The 19,742-nt window shown below is 35.0% G+C and overlaps 1 protein-coding gene across 5 annotated transcripts in view; it reads left to right on the forward strand.

Annotated features, from left to right (window-relative positions):
• The window catches only part of CDH8 (cadherin 8), a 334,384-nt gene that overhangs the window by 280,357 nt on the left and 34,285 nt on the right, over window positions 1–19,742 (forward strand). For 4 of the 5 annotated variants that reach the window (XM_021408725.1, XM_021408727.1, XM_021408728.1 and 1 more), the window contains 2 exons: window positions 288–541; window positions 4,876–5,012. In XM_021408725.1, the coding sequence (XP_021264400.1) occupies window positions 288–541; window positions 4,876–5,012 (391 nt within the window). Of the gene's footprint in view, window positions 1–287; window positions 542–4,875; window positions 5,013–8,803; window positions 8,907–19,742 lie in introns of those variants that run through there. The other variant, XM_021408729.1, reaches the window with a different exon arrangement.

Consider the following 19,742-nt stretch of genomic DNA (forward strand, 5'->3'; position numbering starts at 1 on the left):
TCTGGTATGTAATTGTAGTGGTATAATTCATGAAAGAGAGTATTGTGGTAAATTTATTGTGAAAAGCAAGAAAACAGAGTCTTGTTTTCTTTGAGGCTGGTTAATAAACATATATCAATATATGCCTAAAAAATTTGCAGGTTGGATTTCTGGGAGTGGAAAGTGGTTGCATTAAAACTCACTGAATGTGCTTAAATGCACATAACTTTCATCCATCAGCATTATATTAATTTGCTCTTTCTCTGTGGCCATTAGTAAAAGACATTTATCTTTGTCATTCTTAACAGCCCCTGGACTTTGAGACCAAAAAATCCTATACTCTGAAAGTAGAAGCAGCCAACATTCATATTGATCCTCGCTTCATCAGTGGAGGACCTTTCAAGGATACAGCAACAGTAAAAATTGTAGTAGAGGATGCTGATGAGCCACCAGTCTTTTCATCACCTACATACCTACTGGAAGTGCATGAAAACGCTGCTATTAACTCTGTGATTGGTCAGGTGACAGCCCATGACCCTGATGTGTCTTCCAGTCCTATAAGGTAGCGCTGCTCTAAAGTTCTCGTAGAAAAAACTGCTGGCAGAATACTAAGTATATTTTTCCATACATTGTATGCATGAGCTGTTCTCCCTCTGTTTTCTTTCTATAAAATGCTTGTATAGGATTTCATCACCTTATGAAGTTAGACTTATCAGTTTGTATCATTTTCAAAATCACAAAAATACTCCTTTTGACACAAATAACCTTATCAAACAGTAGGAATGCAATGAAAATAAGAAATAAGGGGTAAGAGGTCTGATAGGTTGGATTTTCAATCTTCATTTCTGTATTTATTTTAAATAATCTGCTGGTTTCTACACTAACAATACTGAGTTTGTTCCATGTAGCTAGAAGATTGTAAAACCATATTCCATATTCCTTTGGTTTAATCGTAGGAATTCAGAAATTATTATGCCTATCTGACTTTCACATCTGCATTTTATATTATTTTCCCTTTTTTGATCTAACTTGAACAAAAACTATTATTCCAGTTTGATCAGATCAATGTCTTTTATCTCATTTCCATGATTACACATCTTGCCCTCCTGTTTTGTTAAACAGTGATGTGACTGTTACCAAACCATATTTTATTTATTATGCAGAGTACTGCTAAAAGCATTATGAAAGCAAGCACCAAAGCATCATATTTACAGTAAATTTGGGGAGAAAAAAAAAAAAAAAAAAACGATGTACAAATGTGGTTAATAATTGGTTAGTAGTCTTATTCCAGCCTATGGATTTCAGAAGCATGTGTTGTCAGGTGTTCCAGGTTCACCTCTCACCACACATAGACTACGTGCATCTCTCATGAGAAAGGGACACAGTGAATTCAGCTGAGCTACTTGTGGAGCTTTGCTGTAGTTTAGGAAGGGTGGTAAATTTTGGCTTATTGTGTAATAAGGCTTGAAAGATTATTATCTATTAGCATGCAAATCTATTGATTCCAGTAGTATTTATTTCATGTTTCTGTTGTTATTTTATAACCATGGTCTTTTTATCTGCAGTAAATTATCTTGGATAAAGCCTGATCCAAGTGCATAGCAAAAAGCATGAGTAATAATCGTTCCTCATATACTGTCTCTTCCCTCCTATAAATCACTGCCTTTCAGTGTCTTTCTCTGTGGAGAGATAAGCTTCACTGTGGCAGGTTTTCCCCATTCATATTGGAAGAGATTTCATCTTTGGCAGTAGTGGATCATTTTCTTAATTCACAGCAGTCCTTAAAAACCTGGATTCGATATTTTCTGCCTCCCTAACGGCGCAGCCGTTTATCTGTCACTAAGCAGCATGTCCTGTCTGCCTGTCATTAACTAACAGTGATGATTAAACACTGATAGGGTAGCAGTCTTGTGATTCGAATCTCAGTAGGTGCAGCAAAAAAAAGTTTCTGCTCTTATTTCCATTCGTGCAAATAAAGAATAGACCAAACTAAGTCGTAACAGCGGCATTAATAGTGCAGAAGGACTAAGAATCACTTTAAGTCTTCCGTTAAACCACTTTGGAGTTGTTCCTATAATTGCCATACCAGATCCATAAACTAACTAAAACTTCTCAACGACTTGTGCTGGTTTTATGGCAATTTCAAAACAGATATTATTTCCCAAGATATTCTTTTCTCATTTTTAGAGAAATGTACGTTTTATGTTTAGCTTATGGATCTGACAATGCGCTTCCATTAAAAAGACTTATAATACCATTAGCATGAAAAGGAAACTGCAAATGTATTATTAGTTTTCCCACGTTTATGGCTTGGCAGATTTTATTTTTTTATTATTTTGTACCAAATATTTATCAAATTAAAATCAGGAGAGGGTTTTACCGCTTTGTGGCCTTGTAAACCTGTGTAACTTGCGTTACAAATGTTTCTTTTCAACTGTTGTTTTTGCATTGTGAATAAATACTGTTGGCATGAGATGAAGTGCAATATAACAGACTCATAGATGCTCTGCTCACACTTTTGTAACTGCAGAAAATGTGCTGCAGAAAGGCTGTGAATAGAAGTTTTAAAAGGCATTGATTCTTGGAGGAAAAATGTGTCTTATCCCAGTGGAATTTATGTCAGGCCCAGGTCAACTAAATAGCATACAAGCATTTCATGTTTTACTTCATTTACGGAATGTTAGAATTTCATAAAGGTTTGGTACCAGAGCTGTGATAGTCATTTCTGCAGCCTTACATAAACTGCAAGAACTAGAGGATTATTTTTAAGTAATGACATCTTAAAAATAATTATCTTGATTGCTGTCTTTCTCTAATTTTCTTGAATGAAATTTTAGACCTGTAAGTATAAACATGTAAGTCTGTAAGATATATTGTACTAACTTGACTAGTATCACAATTTTCACTTGTAATACTTAAATGGGAACTAAGGAGACATTAAAGTAAGGTTAAGATACGTCCTCAAATATGATTGCCTAAGGTCAGGCACCTGCAGCTTTATTCGTCCATGTAAGTGACCTGATTTTCAGAACTGCTGAGGATAGCACAGTTCGCATTAAACCGTTGAGTACTGAACGTGTGAAGTTCAGTAGAAAATCAGTTTACTTGAATGTCCAGATGTGTGTGTGAGTAGCTTTAGGCATATACACTTGAAATTAGACTTCATATTTTTATCGTACTTTCTTATGGAACACCTCATTTTTATGGGTAAAACTTGTTCTTCTGAGAGTTTAAAAACAGAAAGCTTCAGTGTCCAGCAAATCATGCTTCCTAGTTAAACAGGGGGTTTCATTCTTGAGTCCTGTCACACCTTACAGTGTGATTATGCTAGCCTTGGTAATAAACACAATCTTTAAATATTTACGCTATAACTTTGTACTAATTTTTGAAAATGAATTGCGTTTTACCAAATGCGCTGCACAAGCAGTCTAAGTGCAACATCTAAATATTAGCATAATATCTGACACTGAAATTAAAAAAAAAAAAAAAAAAGAGGATCCTAAGCTTTAAAATCAGCTCTTAATACTATGTGTATTGATATTAATGGTGTTAGGCTGCAATGAGATTGAGTTCATCAGGATGTGTTTATTGTGGCCTATAAAGGAACTTTGGAATAAGAACTTTTTTTTTTAATTGCTCATTATAAACTGTATCAGAGTGGCATAACTGATTTTCAGAAAACTGTGCCGTAGACTTTGTAGCAAAGTATTTTCTACTCTTTTACCAGTAAGTTTAGCAGCTTATTTGCAGAAAGAAGTGTCATGAGAAACTGACAGTCTGAGTCTGGTTTCTGACCACTATGCCATGCAGTCCCATCTGATACTGTATCCTAACTCTCCCTACTATGCCTAGATACAGAGCAGAACAGATGCAACACTGTCAGTGCGTGCTGTTTGGTTCTATAATACATAGACACAAGGGGCTTAAAAGGCTTTTATACCAACTCCCAGTTAGTATTCAATGAAGCCCCTTGAAGTCAATCTTTATTGAACCATATCAATAGTTCAGTGATAAACTCTCCCACTTTGCACCTTTCCTATCAAAACATTTGAAGGCTTAATTTTGTGATTTGGATTCTTTTTACAAATAATACACTAATAATATCACTCTCTGAAAATGACAAGCATGAAAGCTTTCCTGGAGATCTTGTCTTGAGCTTTAATTCACCATCCTCTTAATGCACTGTTGGAGCAATCCATGGCAGCTCCTTCTTCTTGTCAAGATGGCTCTGTTTCGGCTGCATAATTTACCTGGAAATTCACATTTGCAAACTCCGACTACCTGTCAGATGAAACTTGTTTTCTTAAAAACCAGTGATGTCAGTCTATCAAACAATCACACCTTCAGCATTCAAAGTGTTCCACAGACAAGCAGTGATTCACTGACTGACTTCAGCCCATGGAGCCTCTTGATTTGTAACCAAATAATTTGTGTGGTGAATAGTTCATGCATCATTAATCTGAAATTTATTATTAAAATAATATTATTCATCCTTTTTAAAAATAACCATGAAGTCCACCATTTTTGTGTGCTTAATGCATTACAGTTGAAATTATCAGCAGTTACTGTGAAATGCCATAGAAACTGTCTAATAAACGTGATGGATTATGTAATTAACTCTTGATCAGCACTGTTTTTCAAAGATGTTACCTAGTGAACCTGAGGGCATTTTATGACCTTCATACTGGTTCCATACGGCTAATCACTCCTTGGGCAATAATTAATAATTTTTTTTAGTCTCAGTTTGTCATATTGTCTTATAAATTATTATTCTATTGAGCTTCTCAATCCATTTGGCTATAAAACTGCAGATCTCAGGGGGCTTCATAAAATATCTTGTGATTGTATGGATTCATTAACTTCATTAAGTAGATTACAGGGATGTCTGTTTTGCAGGTTTTCCATTGATCGTCATACTGACCTTGAGAGACAGTTCAACATTAATGCAGAAGATGGAAAAATAACTTTGGCAACACCACTAGACAGAGAAACAAGTATGTGGCACAACATAACAATTGTAGCTACTGAAACTAGTAAGTATTTGTATATACTGAAGTTCTATTGGTTTTATTATCATTACTTCTAATAGTGCGTGCAGTGGAAACAGTATGTAGCAGTAAAAAGTGAAACACTGAATTTTTAAGTACAACTTTTTTTGAAGAAAACTTAATTTCTGCTGAAGTTCCATTTCTTTTAGTTTGTCAAAACTGCATTTGTTTCAGTGAATAAAGTATATAGGGTTTGAAGAGATACATGATGACATTTGTAGAGGTTTTATAGGGTAAGTGAAGAAAAAAAAAAAAACAACACCGTGAGTTATTATAAGACAGAAGAAATAAAGCTCTGCTACTGTGGAAGTAGAGTGTAGACTCAACCACGAGGTTCTTTATGCTGAAAAATATTTTGTTTCAATACAATAAATGATTAAGCACACGGGTAATGTTGAATGGAAGTAGCTCTCTTTGATGCCTGTGAATAAATTTACTCATATACAGCCATGGACAAGAACACATATTACTGAGACCAATCAGTGTGCCCAAGCCAGGGCATGAGCCAGGAGCGTCACCCTGCCTAGGAATACGGGTCCTAGATTTGTAGTCAAGAGGCGTTTGTGATTAATTTGTGCTGCTGGCAGGACCTGATAAGCCAACATTATTTATTACTAATAGCAGCTCTATATTTTAAACTATAAATTTGACAGTCACAGTGCAGCAAAAAACAGACTGGAATTAGGTCTGTCATCTCACTGAAACATAAACTAAGAAAATATTTCTGCTGAAGTATCTATTCTGCAATCAATACATATATGCAAAATTCCCATAAGTACATGCACACTTGACATGTTGTAAGAATATTTGTCTTCAGAGCTTGATGAACTGTGCTGCTAGTTCTTGCATGCAGAAAAAAAAGATGATGTTAATGCTTTCTTTTCCCCCAGAGTATCTTTTTTTGAGTATATAGTGTTATGATCCAAAACCTTTAGTGCTCAGTATCACAGTGCTGTACCTATGAACATATGAATGAATGGGAGAATAAAAGGTGTTTACTTGGCCCACACTGAATGCTTACTTTTCCAATATTTTTCTCTGGTACTTGCTTTTAAATACAAACATGTTAGGAATCTGTGAGGGATAAGTGAAATGCATGCATAAAATGTGAAAGATATGTCTGAATATAAAACAAGCTCTCAGTTTATAACCTTTGTAAACTGTGTTCTACTTTAATAATTTGTGCATTTCATTGCTAACAGTGCAATAATACCAACAACGCCCCATTAATTACTATTAAATCTTGTGGGTAAACACTACCTTGATAAATTTGTGACAGTAGTGGCAGAAAAGCCAAGCCAACACAGTGAATCAAATTGCATAAGGAAAGAAGCTTCAGTTTTGTTAAACTGGCAGTTTAACAATTGCCAGGTTGATATCAAGCCACTTAATAATTCAGCTGGTTTTAAAGGAGAAAGGTATAAAAATCTCCATTCCAGTTTTCTCAAGACTTGAGCAATCTCAGATTGTGAGATTTACCAAGAGCATCAAGAGAAGAACTATTAGTCTGCGATCCAAATATTCTGAGACATCAAAAGATGTAAAGTGAAGTAATTTTACATTTTATTTCCTTCTGAAAGTCTAAAAAGGAAAAAATAAAAATAATTATTTTTCAAGAAACTAATCCAATTCACTTTTTTGATCTCCCTTGTATGTGTGTATCAGAGCAAAGTTATCAGAATTCCACTCCTCAAAGCCGGGTCAGAATCAAGCCTGCCTGTTCCTTCTTCAGCTTTTAAAAATGTAATTGTATTTAAGAATTTTGTAAGAAATCAGTCTTGTCATTAAACTTCGTGGGAGCCTCAACACCTGCCAGTGTTGCAAAATTGCTTCTTTTCAGATTGGCTATGAAAATAATAATGCCAATCTAGCTTTTGAGTTCCTGCTCTTGGCTGGGTTGATTGAGTTGGGTTTTTATTGTTGTATTGGTTTTGTTTTTACATTCCTAATATGATTATCTGACATTTACGTAAAACAAGAGCTGAATTTCATAGACTGCTATGTCTGCTTCTTTAAGAGACAACATTTTTAAACTCCTAATGCAGAAAGTAAATGTGTTCACAGAATTGTCAAGTAGGCTAAAATGGTCATTTTCAGATTTTTTTACAACACAGTAATAAGCAGGATCTCTGTTATAAAACGGCAGAAATCTCTTAAAGGCAGACACAAGCAGCAAATGAAAATACAAACTGTGCCATCTCTATGCTTTTACTGAGAGTAATATTAACATACTGCTTATCTCTCCCGTAAAATTATCACCATCATTCTTACAGGAGCATTTTCTCTTCCTCACCAAGTTGCTTTCCAGGGTCAGTTCAGGGCTCTTCCCTATTCATATGGGCAATGATTGGACCATTCCATTGCCATCACAGTCGCTTACCAATCATAATAGTGTTGTCTTTTTTTTAATCATGATTGCCAACGTGGTGGGAATACACCCTGATTTATCAGCACTTTCATAGATAGACAAGAAGTTTTGCCTAAACTTAAATCACTTTTGGGGAACTTTGTGCTGGTCCATTGCCTGCACCTGAATTGGTGCCTTAAGTAGAAGAAAGATTTTTGAAGTTTTCTGCTGTCACCATAACAGAGTTATTCTTTTGTATCATTCTTCAACCATTGTCCCAAGTGAGAATCTTCTGGATGAGATTGATCTGGGTGGACTGAGATAAATTCTGCATTTTCACTAAGCTTGAGGATGGAGAAATTGAGATTCAGATAGTTTTAAGTGTTACTTGATTTTAATCTTTCTGATTGCCTGGAATATAATCCAAACCTTCCTTGTCTAGCAGAACTAGGAGCAGAAACATGAAAGCATGTGCTAATTGGGACTTTTTAATGTAAGTATTTAGCAGGCAGTTCTTGTAGGAGAGGTTTTCCATCCTTTAGATCATTTTTGTGGCCTTCCTCTGGATGCAGTCCAACAGATCCATGGTCTCCAAGGATTTCACATCTGGACACAGTACTCCAGGTGAGGTCTCACCAGTGCAAAGCATAGGGCAGGAGCACTGCCCTTGACCTACTGGCCATGCTTTTTTTGTTGTAGCTCAGGATGTGGTTGGGTTTCTGGGCTGCAAGAGCATATTCCTGACTCATGTCCAGCTTGCCATCCATCAGTAACCCCAAGTCCTTTTCAGCAGGAATGTATTTAATCCTTTCATTCCCCAGCTTGCATTGATAGTGGATGTTGCCTTGACCCAGGTGCAAGACCTTGCACTTGGATTTATTGAACCTCATGAGGTTTCCCTGGGCCCACTGCTGCAGCCTGTCTAGGTCCCTCTGGATGACATCCTGTCCCTCAAGTGTGTTGACTGGACCCCGCAGCTTGGGTTCACCCGCAAGCTTGCTGAGGGTGCACTTAGCCCCACTGATGATGTCACTGATGAAGATATTGAAGAGCATTGGCCCCAGTACTCACCCCTGCGGGGCACCACTCATCACTGATCTCCATATTTAATGTAAGTTAATACTTACATTCTTCACTGTATATTTAAATTAATATTTACTTCTTTGTAGTTTGAATTTTTTTCCTCTCTGGTCATGTAGTGACTCCATTATATTGATGAATTCTCTCACAAGAATTCATAAGAAAAGGGAATGTTACAAAGAACCTTGACCTCTTTGAAAAATCACTCTGAAATACAACTTAGAATTCACAGAACAAATCCATATATTAATGCTTATTGCAGGAGAGATACTGAAAATTATTATACCTTTGAATTGATTTAAATTTTCTTTCTACATTGGCATGCAACCAAGTTTACTCAGCTGAACAAGTCTGGAGTATGAGTATCTAGGCGATTACAGCATATACGAAACCAGCTCATTGGCAAAAGGACTCTTCCTCAGAACATACCTTTTGGTCTGTGGATATGAGAGGTGAACTTTGTTTTCTGTCACTGACTGGATTTTAAATACTGAATTAATGAGAATTTTCTTTGTTGTTGTTGTTCTACAGTTAAGAGTTATATGACTGAAGGCTAAGGAGCTTAAAGTTGTATGCCAAGGTTGTGAGGTTTTCTCACCTGGATGCTTGAGAGACCCCTGAGTGGATATAGCCTTGCTTTGTAAGTCAGGGCTGAATCTGCTGCTCTTATGTTTGGGCCCTCTGGAGCTAAATCCTGAAAAGAGAAGAAATATGTAGGCATATGCAAGTATTCTCCGAGAGCCTGAATTGCAGTGCAGTAAGAATGAATGATTAACTTACAGACATTTCTTTTGTTGCCTTTTTACAATTATTATTATTGTATATATATGTACAAAGGCTTATCCCATTTTTGTTATTTGGTACTTTTTTGAAATGGAATTTCTGACATTCAGGAAAGTCTAGTAAAGTGAGGATCCATATAGTCATATGTAAGCCCATTTATCTGAACACATAAATACATTTTTTAGTTTGTATAAGGTACAATTATAGCTGTAACTACTGTTCACATTGACATGCTTGTGTTGCTTGCATTAACTGGTTGGCAATTTTGCTGGGCAGTGAAGCAAAGCAGAGTTCAAGCTGAGCTAACCTCCTCAGTATTCTCTCAGGTTCTTGCACAGGTTTTGCAGTACTTACAGAGTTATGTGTTGTCAATGCTACTCAGCTACTAAAGGAAAATCAAATAGGCATGATTTATTTATTAGAACATTTTTGCTACAGTTTGCACAGATTCTGAATGGAGTTCATTCAGATCATTCAAGCTATCAAATTGTCATACATGTGCAAGGTGTATAGTAATTATACTCTGTTGACTTTATGCCTCCAGCTCCGTGGATTCCGTTTTCCACTAACAGCTACATTGCAGGTATTTCCTCGGTGCCCTCACTGTGTGACTCATTAATACTAAGGAAATGCCCTATACTTCAGTGATTTCTGGTTAACTGATACAACAAGAACAACAATAAGTGGAGAAGTAATATAGTTCGAAACCAAAGCCAAGACTTATCCCTGAAGAGCTAACTTAGGCAAGAGAGATGTGTATTAGTAACATAATACAAATGCATTAATATTACTCCAATTTAAATATGAATATCCTGATATTTGCATTTTCATCCCTCATAAACTATATCTGAGATCTACTTGGTACAGGGTTCTATTTAATTCTTTTTTTTTTTTTTTTTTTTTTTTTAAAGTATGCTGTAATGTATCCATTATTAACAATGCTTACCTGGAATTCTCTCTTAAAGGTGAAGTAATCCTTTTCTCATATATATGTGTACTACACAGTAGAAATTTATTGAATAATATCACAGATTTAACAAGAAGAATCTTCTAAATGTATTCCAGTTTGCAGTCTGTGAGATTTGTGAAAAGCACACCAACAAATAACAGAAACCATAGCTCAAAAACTTTAAAGACAACTAAATGATGATACCTTTAAATTTCCCAAGTTTTCTGGTGTAGCACTGAGTGGACTATTTGAGATTGCTATTTTCTTCCCAGCCTTCTTCTAATCATTTGCAGTACTGGATTTTTTCAGTTACATTCAGATGGAATCTCAGTAACAGTTCACGAGATACACCACTGTGAGCATATTCAAGCATGGACAGGTTCTTTTATAATTAGTGTAGACTCCAGCCTTTTCAGATATAGCAGGAGATAGAGGGATGAAGATGGGATCCATTTGAGCAGTTTCATCAGGGTACACAAAGGCCATTCCAGAATTTCTCTTTTCTCACACGTGCACAAACATGCAACAAATCAGTCACCAGAGGAATTCCAAGCCTAGTGCAGAACTGCATGGGAGAAGATATCTGTTAGCCTAAAGCAAAGCTTTTAGCCAAGTTGTAAATCTACAAGTGAGGGGTTTTAATTGAATTTCTGTTTTCCTTACACTCCAGATAATGTAGTCTTGGAGCTATTATTTTGATGTTGATTGACTGCTTTTATCAAGTGACCCTTGCTATTCAGCTACACTTGCCAAACAAAAAGCACACCACTGGCTTGTTAGTGTCCGCCTCCCTCCACCAAAGTGTTTGGCAAAGTACCAGCACTGCCACAACTAGTGGAAATTCTGGTGAATTATTAATTAAAGCAGAGGATGAAAATATAGACAAAATCTTGAAATGGAAATGTTGATTTGCCCATATAAAATATTTTCTAGGCATGGAGCATAGGAATCTCAAGGACAAAGCCGTGGGTTCTATTTGACAAAGGTAATTACCCATATACCAACTGCATTCTTTTGAAATGAAGAAGTATGAGGCAATTTTATCACGTAATGGGAAAGGGCATAAAGCCAAAAAGACTTTTTATGGTTTACCAAGAATATAAATACAATAATTGAATCATCGCCCAGCACATGCTCTACTAAAGTTATCTATATTGTATATTACCTTAAAAAATACAAAGGCAATAATTAAAAAGGAAGAGAGACACAATTACTCTTTAGAATAAGCCTTCAGCTATGATGTATTTAAATGCCATGAATACCTTGCTCATGCTTTCATTTATTTTATTTAACCTTTTATTGTAAAAATGACTGTAGGCATTATTAGCAATTTTAGGGAGTTACTTTGGTGTATTATATAATTACCTCTAATTTAGAGGCGAGTAAATTTCAGGAAATTTTAGAAAGATAAGGAAATAAGCCATTATGGAGATATAAACAGGTGAATCTCAGGAATGGCTTAGGTTGGAAGAGACCTTTATGATCAAATAGTTCCAATCTCTCTGCCTTGGACTGGTTGCCAACCACCCAGGGTCCTGTCTAACCTTGCTTTGAGAATCTCCAGGGATGGGTCATCCACAGCTTCTCTGGGCAGCCTGTGCCCTGGCCTCGCCAACCTCTGAGTAAGGAATATTAACCTTTTTCACTTCACCTTTTTTCTGACTTATTGGAATTCAAACTAGATGATTCATCATTTTTGCACTAGCAGAGTCTCGCACGTTGGTGTTTATTCGCTGGCATGTAAATACAGGACTACACAGAACTCCGCAGGTTCCAGTGTGCTGCATAGAATTAGTCAGTGGAGGGATGGCATGATGTGTGAAGTACTTTGCTGCTCTTAGCTATTAAAGACATGCAGCAAGCTTTCCCATCAATGTTTTTCATAGCTCATGAATGGCAACAGATAGGATCCACAGGGATAATAGCGTGGGAGTGGCCATATTATGAAGGAATATGAATAGGAAAGGAGAACACTTAAGAAACAATCTGTATATAAAGTAGACTCACTACTCTGGAAGATAGAATTAAAATTCAGGTATGAGGAACAAAATAAAAGTTTGTAACCTCTGTTTTCAGAGAAAATAATGTAAGGCAGCTGCAAATAAAGCTTATGAGTAATTAAAAGGACAAAAAATTGAGGAGGTGATAATTATAGGAAGGATAGAGAGATCTGCATCAACAGTCTAGCTTCTTTCATTTTTGTTTTCAGGGCTAGATATCTTAGTTCTAACAAATATTATTCCTCTTAAAAATCATGTGTAGTATTCTTCTAGTTTGATAAGAATTGATTTACTACTTCTAAGCAGAATGTGACTATATCTAAAATCTCCACTGTTTTTTCCCTGTAACACTGAAGTATGATAGTAGGTCAGAGTAGAGGTTTTTAACCAGATCTTGGTTTAGTCAATCTTCTTTAAGAACACGTTTTTTCTAGAATAAAGAGTCACAGAAGTATGATTTGAGCTACTAGTGAAGTTGCTGGATGGTAATTATGGTATTTTCAGGCTGAAAAACAGAGGATTTTTAAAGATACATACTGATATCTTTGTGAGATCTTTTTGCCATTAGTGTGCAAGTAAGAATTGTTTGATTCTGAACTTCTAGAACCTGATTCAATATCAGCACCTCTAGCAATGTTTTAGCCATGAAGGAAACACAAAAGCAATGAATACCACTGCTAAGAAATAAATATGAGCTCTGAAAATGATGAAATTTAAATTCTTCTGTAATAAGGACTTGTTTGATAAAAAGTTTTATTAAAGCATTTTGATGTTTTGTCTAACAGTAAGAAAGAGAGGAGTTTCATTTGAACTATTAATTATTATGCTTTAATCATGAAATCATTTAAAATAAAAATCCTCAAATATTCCAAACGTCCTCAATCAGTTTGCTTATTGTTGTTATTATTGCTGCTAGTTATTATACAATTTCAAAGCTAATTATAATTGACAATAAGACCTTGCATATCTGAGTCAATATTTTATAACATTTTAATATGCATGATGCATTAGCATATTAACAATGTAATTGCTTTAAAGTGTGGGCCAGATTCCTGACTCTTCTATGCTAGTGCAACTCTGATTAACTTGGAATCAAACAAATCATGCCACTGCGTGTTTGTTGCATCTTCAACATTTCTTCAAATAGTTTGCTTCTGGCCTGTTTGCTGCTTTGTTTTTTGGGACTGATCCTATTCCGTTACTTAATAGTACCATATTATTTGTTGGATATCTTCTCTATACAATATTTAGAAATGAAAACTTACAACTTCCTAGCAACAATTCCGGCATTGCACTGCCTCAGAAACTCTGAAGTCTTAATTAGTTTGTGGTGTGGTGATCTATAAGAAGCAAAGATCTAGCAGCATTTCCATCATCCTGTTGTTACTGGAAGTTTCCGTTATAAGGGTAGCAGAAAGATGTGCTTCCCTGTGTTCTGCCTCTTTTGTCCTTACTGGTAGCTTCCACAAGGATGAGAGAAAAACTTTTCAAAAGCTTATAGTGGGCTCTGCATTCCGTTACAATTATGGGACTATAAAGTAATCCTACTAAGTTGCAGATGCTTCCAGAGATCAAAGTTGTGGTTAGTTTCGCCATTGCTTATTCTTGAAGTGACTTATAATTTTTATCATGTTAAATAAACATGATTTTTCTTTTATTTACATTGCTTTTGAAGGAAAAAAAAAGGTGTAACTTCAAACATTTCTAGCTTGCCTTTCCTTATGGTTTGCAAGTCCACTATTAGTAGTTGTTAAGACTTAGACCATATTTTTAATTTCTGTACTCATAAAAGTTCACTGCTTACATACATAACACAGTTAATGTACTGAAAATGGTATAACTGCAAACTACAGCCTGACTTGCATCCTCAACAGAGAAAAATAGGTCTCAACTATGCAATACTGTATCAGAAATACAGGTTGTTTTCTGCCAACATTTGTTTCAGTGTGGTTTCTGGATAGATGTGTGGGTGGAAGGATGTTGGCAGTGTACATTTTTTTTCCTTAAGGATTTATTTAGGATCTGTGAATAAAACAGCATTGTTTTCATTGTCATAAACTTGATGTGACTGTAGCAGCTTCCAATACAACCCGCTCAAGGAGCTATACTAATAATTTATTTTGAATTATGTATTTGTTTACTCATGTTGATGTGTCACATATATCTTGATTATGTGTCACTGTGAGTATAAAGCTCACTGTGGTCAAAATTAGATATGCAGAAGTACAGTCTCTGAGGACATGCTGTTTGCAAGCAGAGCTTCTGACAAGAGACAAGTACCCGTAATTGCTACTCAAATATTGAAAAGGTGCTACAGTTCCTGATTAGGATGCCCCTTCTAAATCTCTTTTCAAGCCTTACCCCATCCCTTTGTTCCCCTTAATTTAATAACTGCCCTTCTCTCCTACTGCTTCTCCAATGCAGTCTAATCACTCTGTTATGCATTATGTAGACTACATGCAATGAGGACTCATGTTACCTGGTACATCTACTATCTACTTTGTCTTCTAGCATTTTCATTACAAAGTCAGAAAAAATAGAAAGAGGTGATATTTCACTCAATTTTTCAAGACACAAATATTGAGATTTAAGGAGATCACCATTCAATGTGATTTATGATAACCTGAATTTGAATTTCCAGGTTATTGGGTTTGTTGGAGAGCTACCTACACTTGGCATTTCCCTCCAGCTCTAAGGTGGATGCGATTTAGTTTTTTATCAATTGTTTACTTCTGGTCCTTTAAGGACAAAATTACAGCTCACATACCATGGCCTCCTTTCTCTGTCACACTGCAGCAGCAGATAACTTTTCCTCTCTTGACTTGCATGGCTAAATTTAAACAAAACGATGTTCCTTGATTTCCACTTAGGGGTAGGGTTCTGGTAGAAGAGACCCTCTTCACAGCTGTAAACTATATTTGAGTGTTGTTTTGCTGTTCCAAGCTAGTTTTCCCTTCCCAATGCTTTCTGATCTATCTCTATACATTCAAAGATGTCATGCATACACACCAACCAAAATATAATACTTCTGCAAAAAATTACAAACATTTCCCAGTTTTGCAAATGGATCTTTCAATTTACTGAGGATCAGAGGTAATTATGGAGTAACTATGTGTTAGGCTGCTGAATAACTGCATAGATTAATGGTATGAAAAATAACAAAGAGGTTGCATTTGAATATCAAATTATAGCCTACCCTCAGATATGCAAAATGAGAGCTAACTGATTCCATCAATACACACTGTGTCTATACAAAAATAATATACTAATATTTTAAAAAGCATTGTATGATTATCCAGTTTTATAACATTTTGAAATTAACGAAGTACCCAGTTGAGGTCCTGGTTTTAATTTAAATTGTTTTTAAATTTTAAATCTTATATTATTTATCATGTAGGAAATAGATAATGTAATATTAAACGTAAGGACTGGATTAAGTTTCCAGAGTAGAAGAGAGCTGATTAACCTCAGCAGAAGTGGAATCAGGCCTTGAAGTGAAAGGGAAAAGCAAATACAAATGCAGTCAGTTTGAATTACTTGGCTACTACAATAGCAAGCAAAGAACTCTGCGCTGGGTTAGGTGAATGTCACTGATAAGAAAATGATCTGTTTGGTCTTTTTGCAGACATGTTTCATTTTTCTGCAAATTTCTGGTAACTGCTTCAAATTTTCTATTTGTTATGGGCTATATTAAATAATTTTTTGACTTACATGCAAAAAAAAAGCCCACAGAAAATGAAAGCCTGAAAGTTTGAACAAGGCCTGAAGAATATGAATTTATATAAGTAACATTTTCTGTCATGCCTTGTGCATCTATCACAGAAATTTTACTCTGTTTTTGTGTTAGCAGCAAGCCTAAAGTGTAATATGGCCTTTTATCCCAAGCCATACATTTACGTATTGATTAACAGTAGGTAGGTTGTCTATCTAAGTCACTCATTACAGATGGAGTTATTGAGCTCGGGAAACCTTTAAACTGTAGACGCAGCTTTGAAGTCATTTACTTGAAAACGCGGTCTGTCCTCAGTTTCCCCTTCTCCTTGTCCTCCTTTCCAGAATATGCAGCCAAAATACACTTCCCACATGTTAACTGGATGGCTACTGTGCCTGGCTGTCCTTGATTTGTTCATACCTGAGAAAACATGCATTTTCTGACAATTTTTCATGGCAAAGAGGTAGAAAAGTGAGCAAAAACGAAGGAGATAGAGGTGTTGAGCATGTCGTTGGTTAAACTTGTGACAGTTTATCAGTGATGAAGTAGAAACAGAATTTAATGTAGCTTTGTTCTTGAGTTGTTCTTTTTTTTCTTTTGAAGACATAAAAAATAAACTGAGGGATCTATTGAAAGGTGACAAAACTTTTCAGTGCCATTGTTATTTTTCTCCCAAAGAATGACTTATGGAATAAATCTGAGAAATATGTTTCACATCTTTTTCTTTCTCCCTCCCTCCTACACACTTGTACACACAGAGATTCACCACAATCTGTACTCCTATAGTATGTTCCAGTATGCTGAAATAAATATAAATTGAAGATTAATTTTGAAGAAGAGCTTCTTTCTTGTCTCAGCTTCTTATACAGAAGCCATTCTACTACGCACTGATGTGTTGTATGATTATATGGATATTCAAGAACTCTCAGTATTTTCTCATTCTTTAAAAATTTAAGAATTTTGTGAGATGCTTGAAATCTTCATGGAGACCTGTTTGTTTGTTTGATTTATGGTTTGGTGGTTAAATTTTATCCTAATTGAGAAATAGCTTATGGTCCATTATTTTTAAAAGAAATGATGCCAATTACTGATGGTTCTTCTGACAATTTCAGAGTCTGTTTCAGGCAGTCAATCTCTTTTGAATCAGATCATTACACAACACTTCAGACAAATGAACACAGCTTTTACTGCAGTATGTGATTTCTACAGTTAAACATGAGCATAAATAAAAGTTCTGTTTCACAGTATAATTTCTGCTTCTCAGGATTCTTGAAGTCAGACTTGCCAGTCTGGAAAAGAATTGTTATAGGCTGCAGTATTATAAAGGATTGCGCAAAGAAAGCAACAACTTAAAACCATAAAGGAAAAATAAATTTGTCCTGCATTTAGATTATCTTACTAATGTCATTGGATAAAACTTTGAGAAAGGCTTGGTGGATAGAACAGTTAAAATACAACTTAATAAGTTTGAATTATGAGAGATATAAAACAAATGCTGTTGTTTTTATTAAGTCAGTGATTCAGATTTTGTTTTGATTTCTCTGTTAGAACTAGGACTTCTAATTTAAAATATTATTAGAGTAGAAATTTCACTGAATCAGAGAAGCATGAAATAACCATTTCCAAGCCATATGATGATGATAATACTCATAAAAGATGCGTTATTTTCCAGGAGTCTACTTTTATACAGGTACTTACTTTTAGTTAAAATGCAAGACAGTTGATGACTTCTTAAAGAGAACCTTGATGTGATTTTGGATGCTTTAATTAAATAAGTGAAAAGTAGATTAAACTGGATTTCTTTTTGTTAAATAAATGATGAAGTTACTTTTTTTTTGGCAGACAATAATTCTGTTTCTTAAAGAGCACTGCTTTTTAAGACCAGTGACTATCAAGCATAGATATGCTTAATATTTTTAGGTAATACACCACAATGTTCTGAATTTTCAAACCAAGCTTTTGCTTCTCAGGTGACAGTCCCAGTGATATACTTGTATTGCGAGACCAAAGATAGGTCTCTAAGCTGTGCATCACCATAAATACAGCTGATGAAGCCTTTAGAAATTGTTAGTTTGTTAAGAGATAATGTCTCTAACTTTATACTCTTTGCAATTTCTGTAACCAGTCTTACAGTCTACCTGAAAAATGAAAGATTTAGTCTAATTCTAAATTCTGATGACTTTGTGGTTCAATGGATAAAAATAAACAAGATATCAAATTAAAAAAAAAATTGAAATTTAATTTTGTCACTACTTTAGAATAGAACTAACTCTCCATTCACAGGTAAGAAAAATTTCTCAACACTGAATACTAATCAGTGTGAAGATGAGATGTATATGATGGCAAGGAACTAGCATTCTCTTTCCTCATTCACTGCTGGGAATATCTAGGTGTACACTTTAGAGCACAGGTTTCCAACCTTTTTGCTTGCCTGGGCCACACTGAGTGAAGAATTGTCTCAAGCTGCAATATGGTTGATGCAGATTTTATTTTTGTATATTTTTGTTGAAGCATAAAGAAAAGAGAGCAGCAAAACCATAAAACTAGAGGGATATTTGACCTTGTTTTTGTGAAACTAATGCATCAGTCTGCTTCAGTGGAAGTGGTCGAAATTCTTAGTGAGTTCTCAGTGTTTTACCTCTGAGAACTTTGAAGACGTTTTAAGTATGAAAACGGGCAGATGAAACCATTTCATCTTGTCAGTGTTTGGTCATTACTTGCCTCAATAGGTATACTTAGAGTGATTTTTATTTACTGTGATTCTTATATAGTGATTAATTCTTTTTCAAGAAGTGAATAATTATTGAAAATTTTGCAATGACAAAATAACATAATGTATTCAGTGTGGTGGGCAGTACAAGCAGTAGCTAAAATTTCCCTCTCTTTTTCAACAATAAACTTCATCATAATCACCAGAACCCTAATAGGTAGTGGATATCCCCTTGTTCGGAGATTTCCAAACCAGTTGGGTCTCACTTCTGTTTAGTAAATCAATTTTTTCAATAAATTCTCATCAAGTTTCTAATTATAATATCTTTAAATTTATGTTTGTATTTCTGATGAAAGACAAACATTTTGGGGGCAGTCACAAGAGACATGAATAATTTCTTTAGAAGCTTATCTAATTAATTACATTTCTCTGTAATGTCTTTAAAATTTGAACTGCCATCATTTCATTAATTTAGATAAAAGCAAATCTTTAGTGTTTAAATATGACACTAGTGCTGAGAATTCTGATAAGCTAGAGATTCATTGTCTGTATTTTTATCAAGATTAAAAGAAGTGTATTATATTTTAAGTTTCCTGATTTGCATATTAATGCTTATTTGATGGCATATATGCTCACTTCACCTGTTAATAAGGAAAATCGTATCATGTGAAACTGACATAAATATTACTCTTACAATATTTTGATAGGGACTTCTTTTTCTTCTGTGACACATCTCTTTCTAAATTAAAACTTGAGAGTCCTTTGACTAGAAAGCATTTAAAGTTTGATGTCTTGTAATCTTCCATATCCTATATAGGTAGAATTTGAGCATTTCCATCTATCCAGAAAACATAAAGACTTTGTTTATAGCACTAGTATATTTAGTGATAGTAAGATTTTATTCTTTTGAAATAGAGATTCTTATGATTTTTCAAATTAATGTTATTGGAGCTATTTAAATTTACGCAAATTTAGATTTATGGCTGGAGCCCCAAAATAATGTCTGTTTTTAACATACAAGGAAAAAAAAGGATGCAAGAGGTAGGATATGATTAGGCTACAGCACAATTAACTTTAATCAAAACCACAAAAAATAGACAATGTATTCTGTTGTTCTTCCTGTAGTCATCTCTA

This window comes from Numida meleagris, chromosome 10 (genome assembly GCF_002078875.1).
Source record: "Numida meleagris isolate 19003 breed g44 Domestic line chromosome 10, NumMel1.0, whole genome shotgun sequence".
NCBI classification, from domain to species: Eukaryota; Metazoa; Chordata; class Aves; order Galliformes; family Numididae; genus Numida; species Numida meleagris.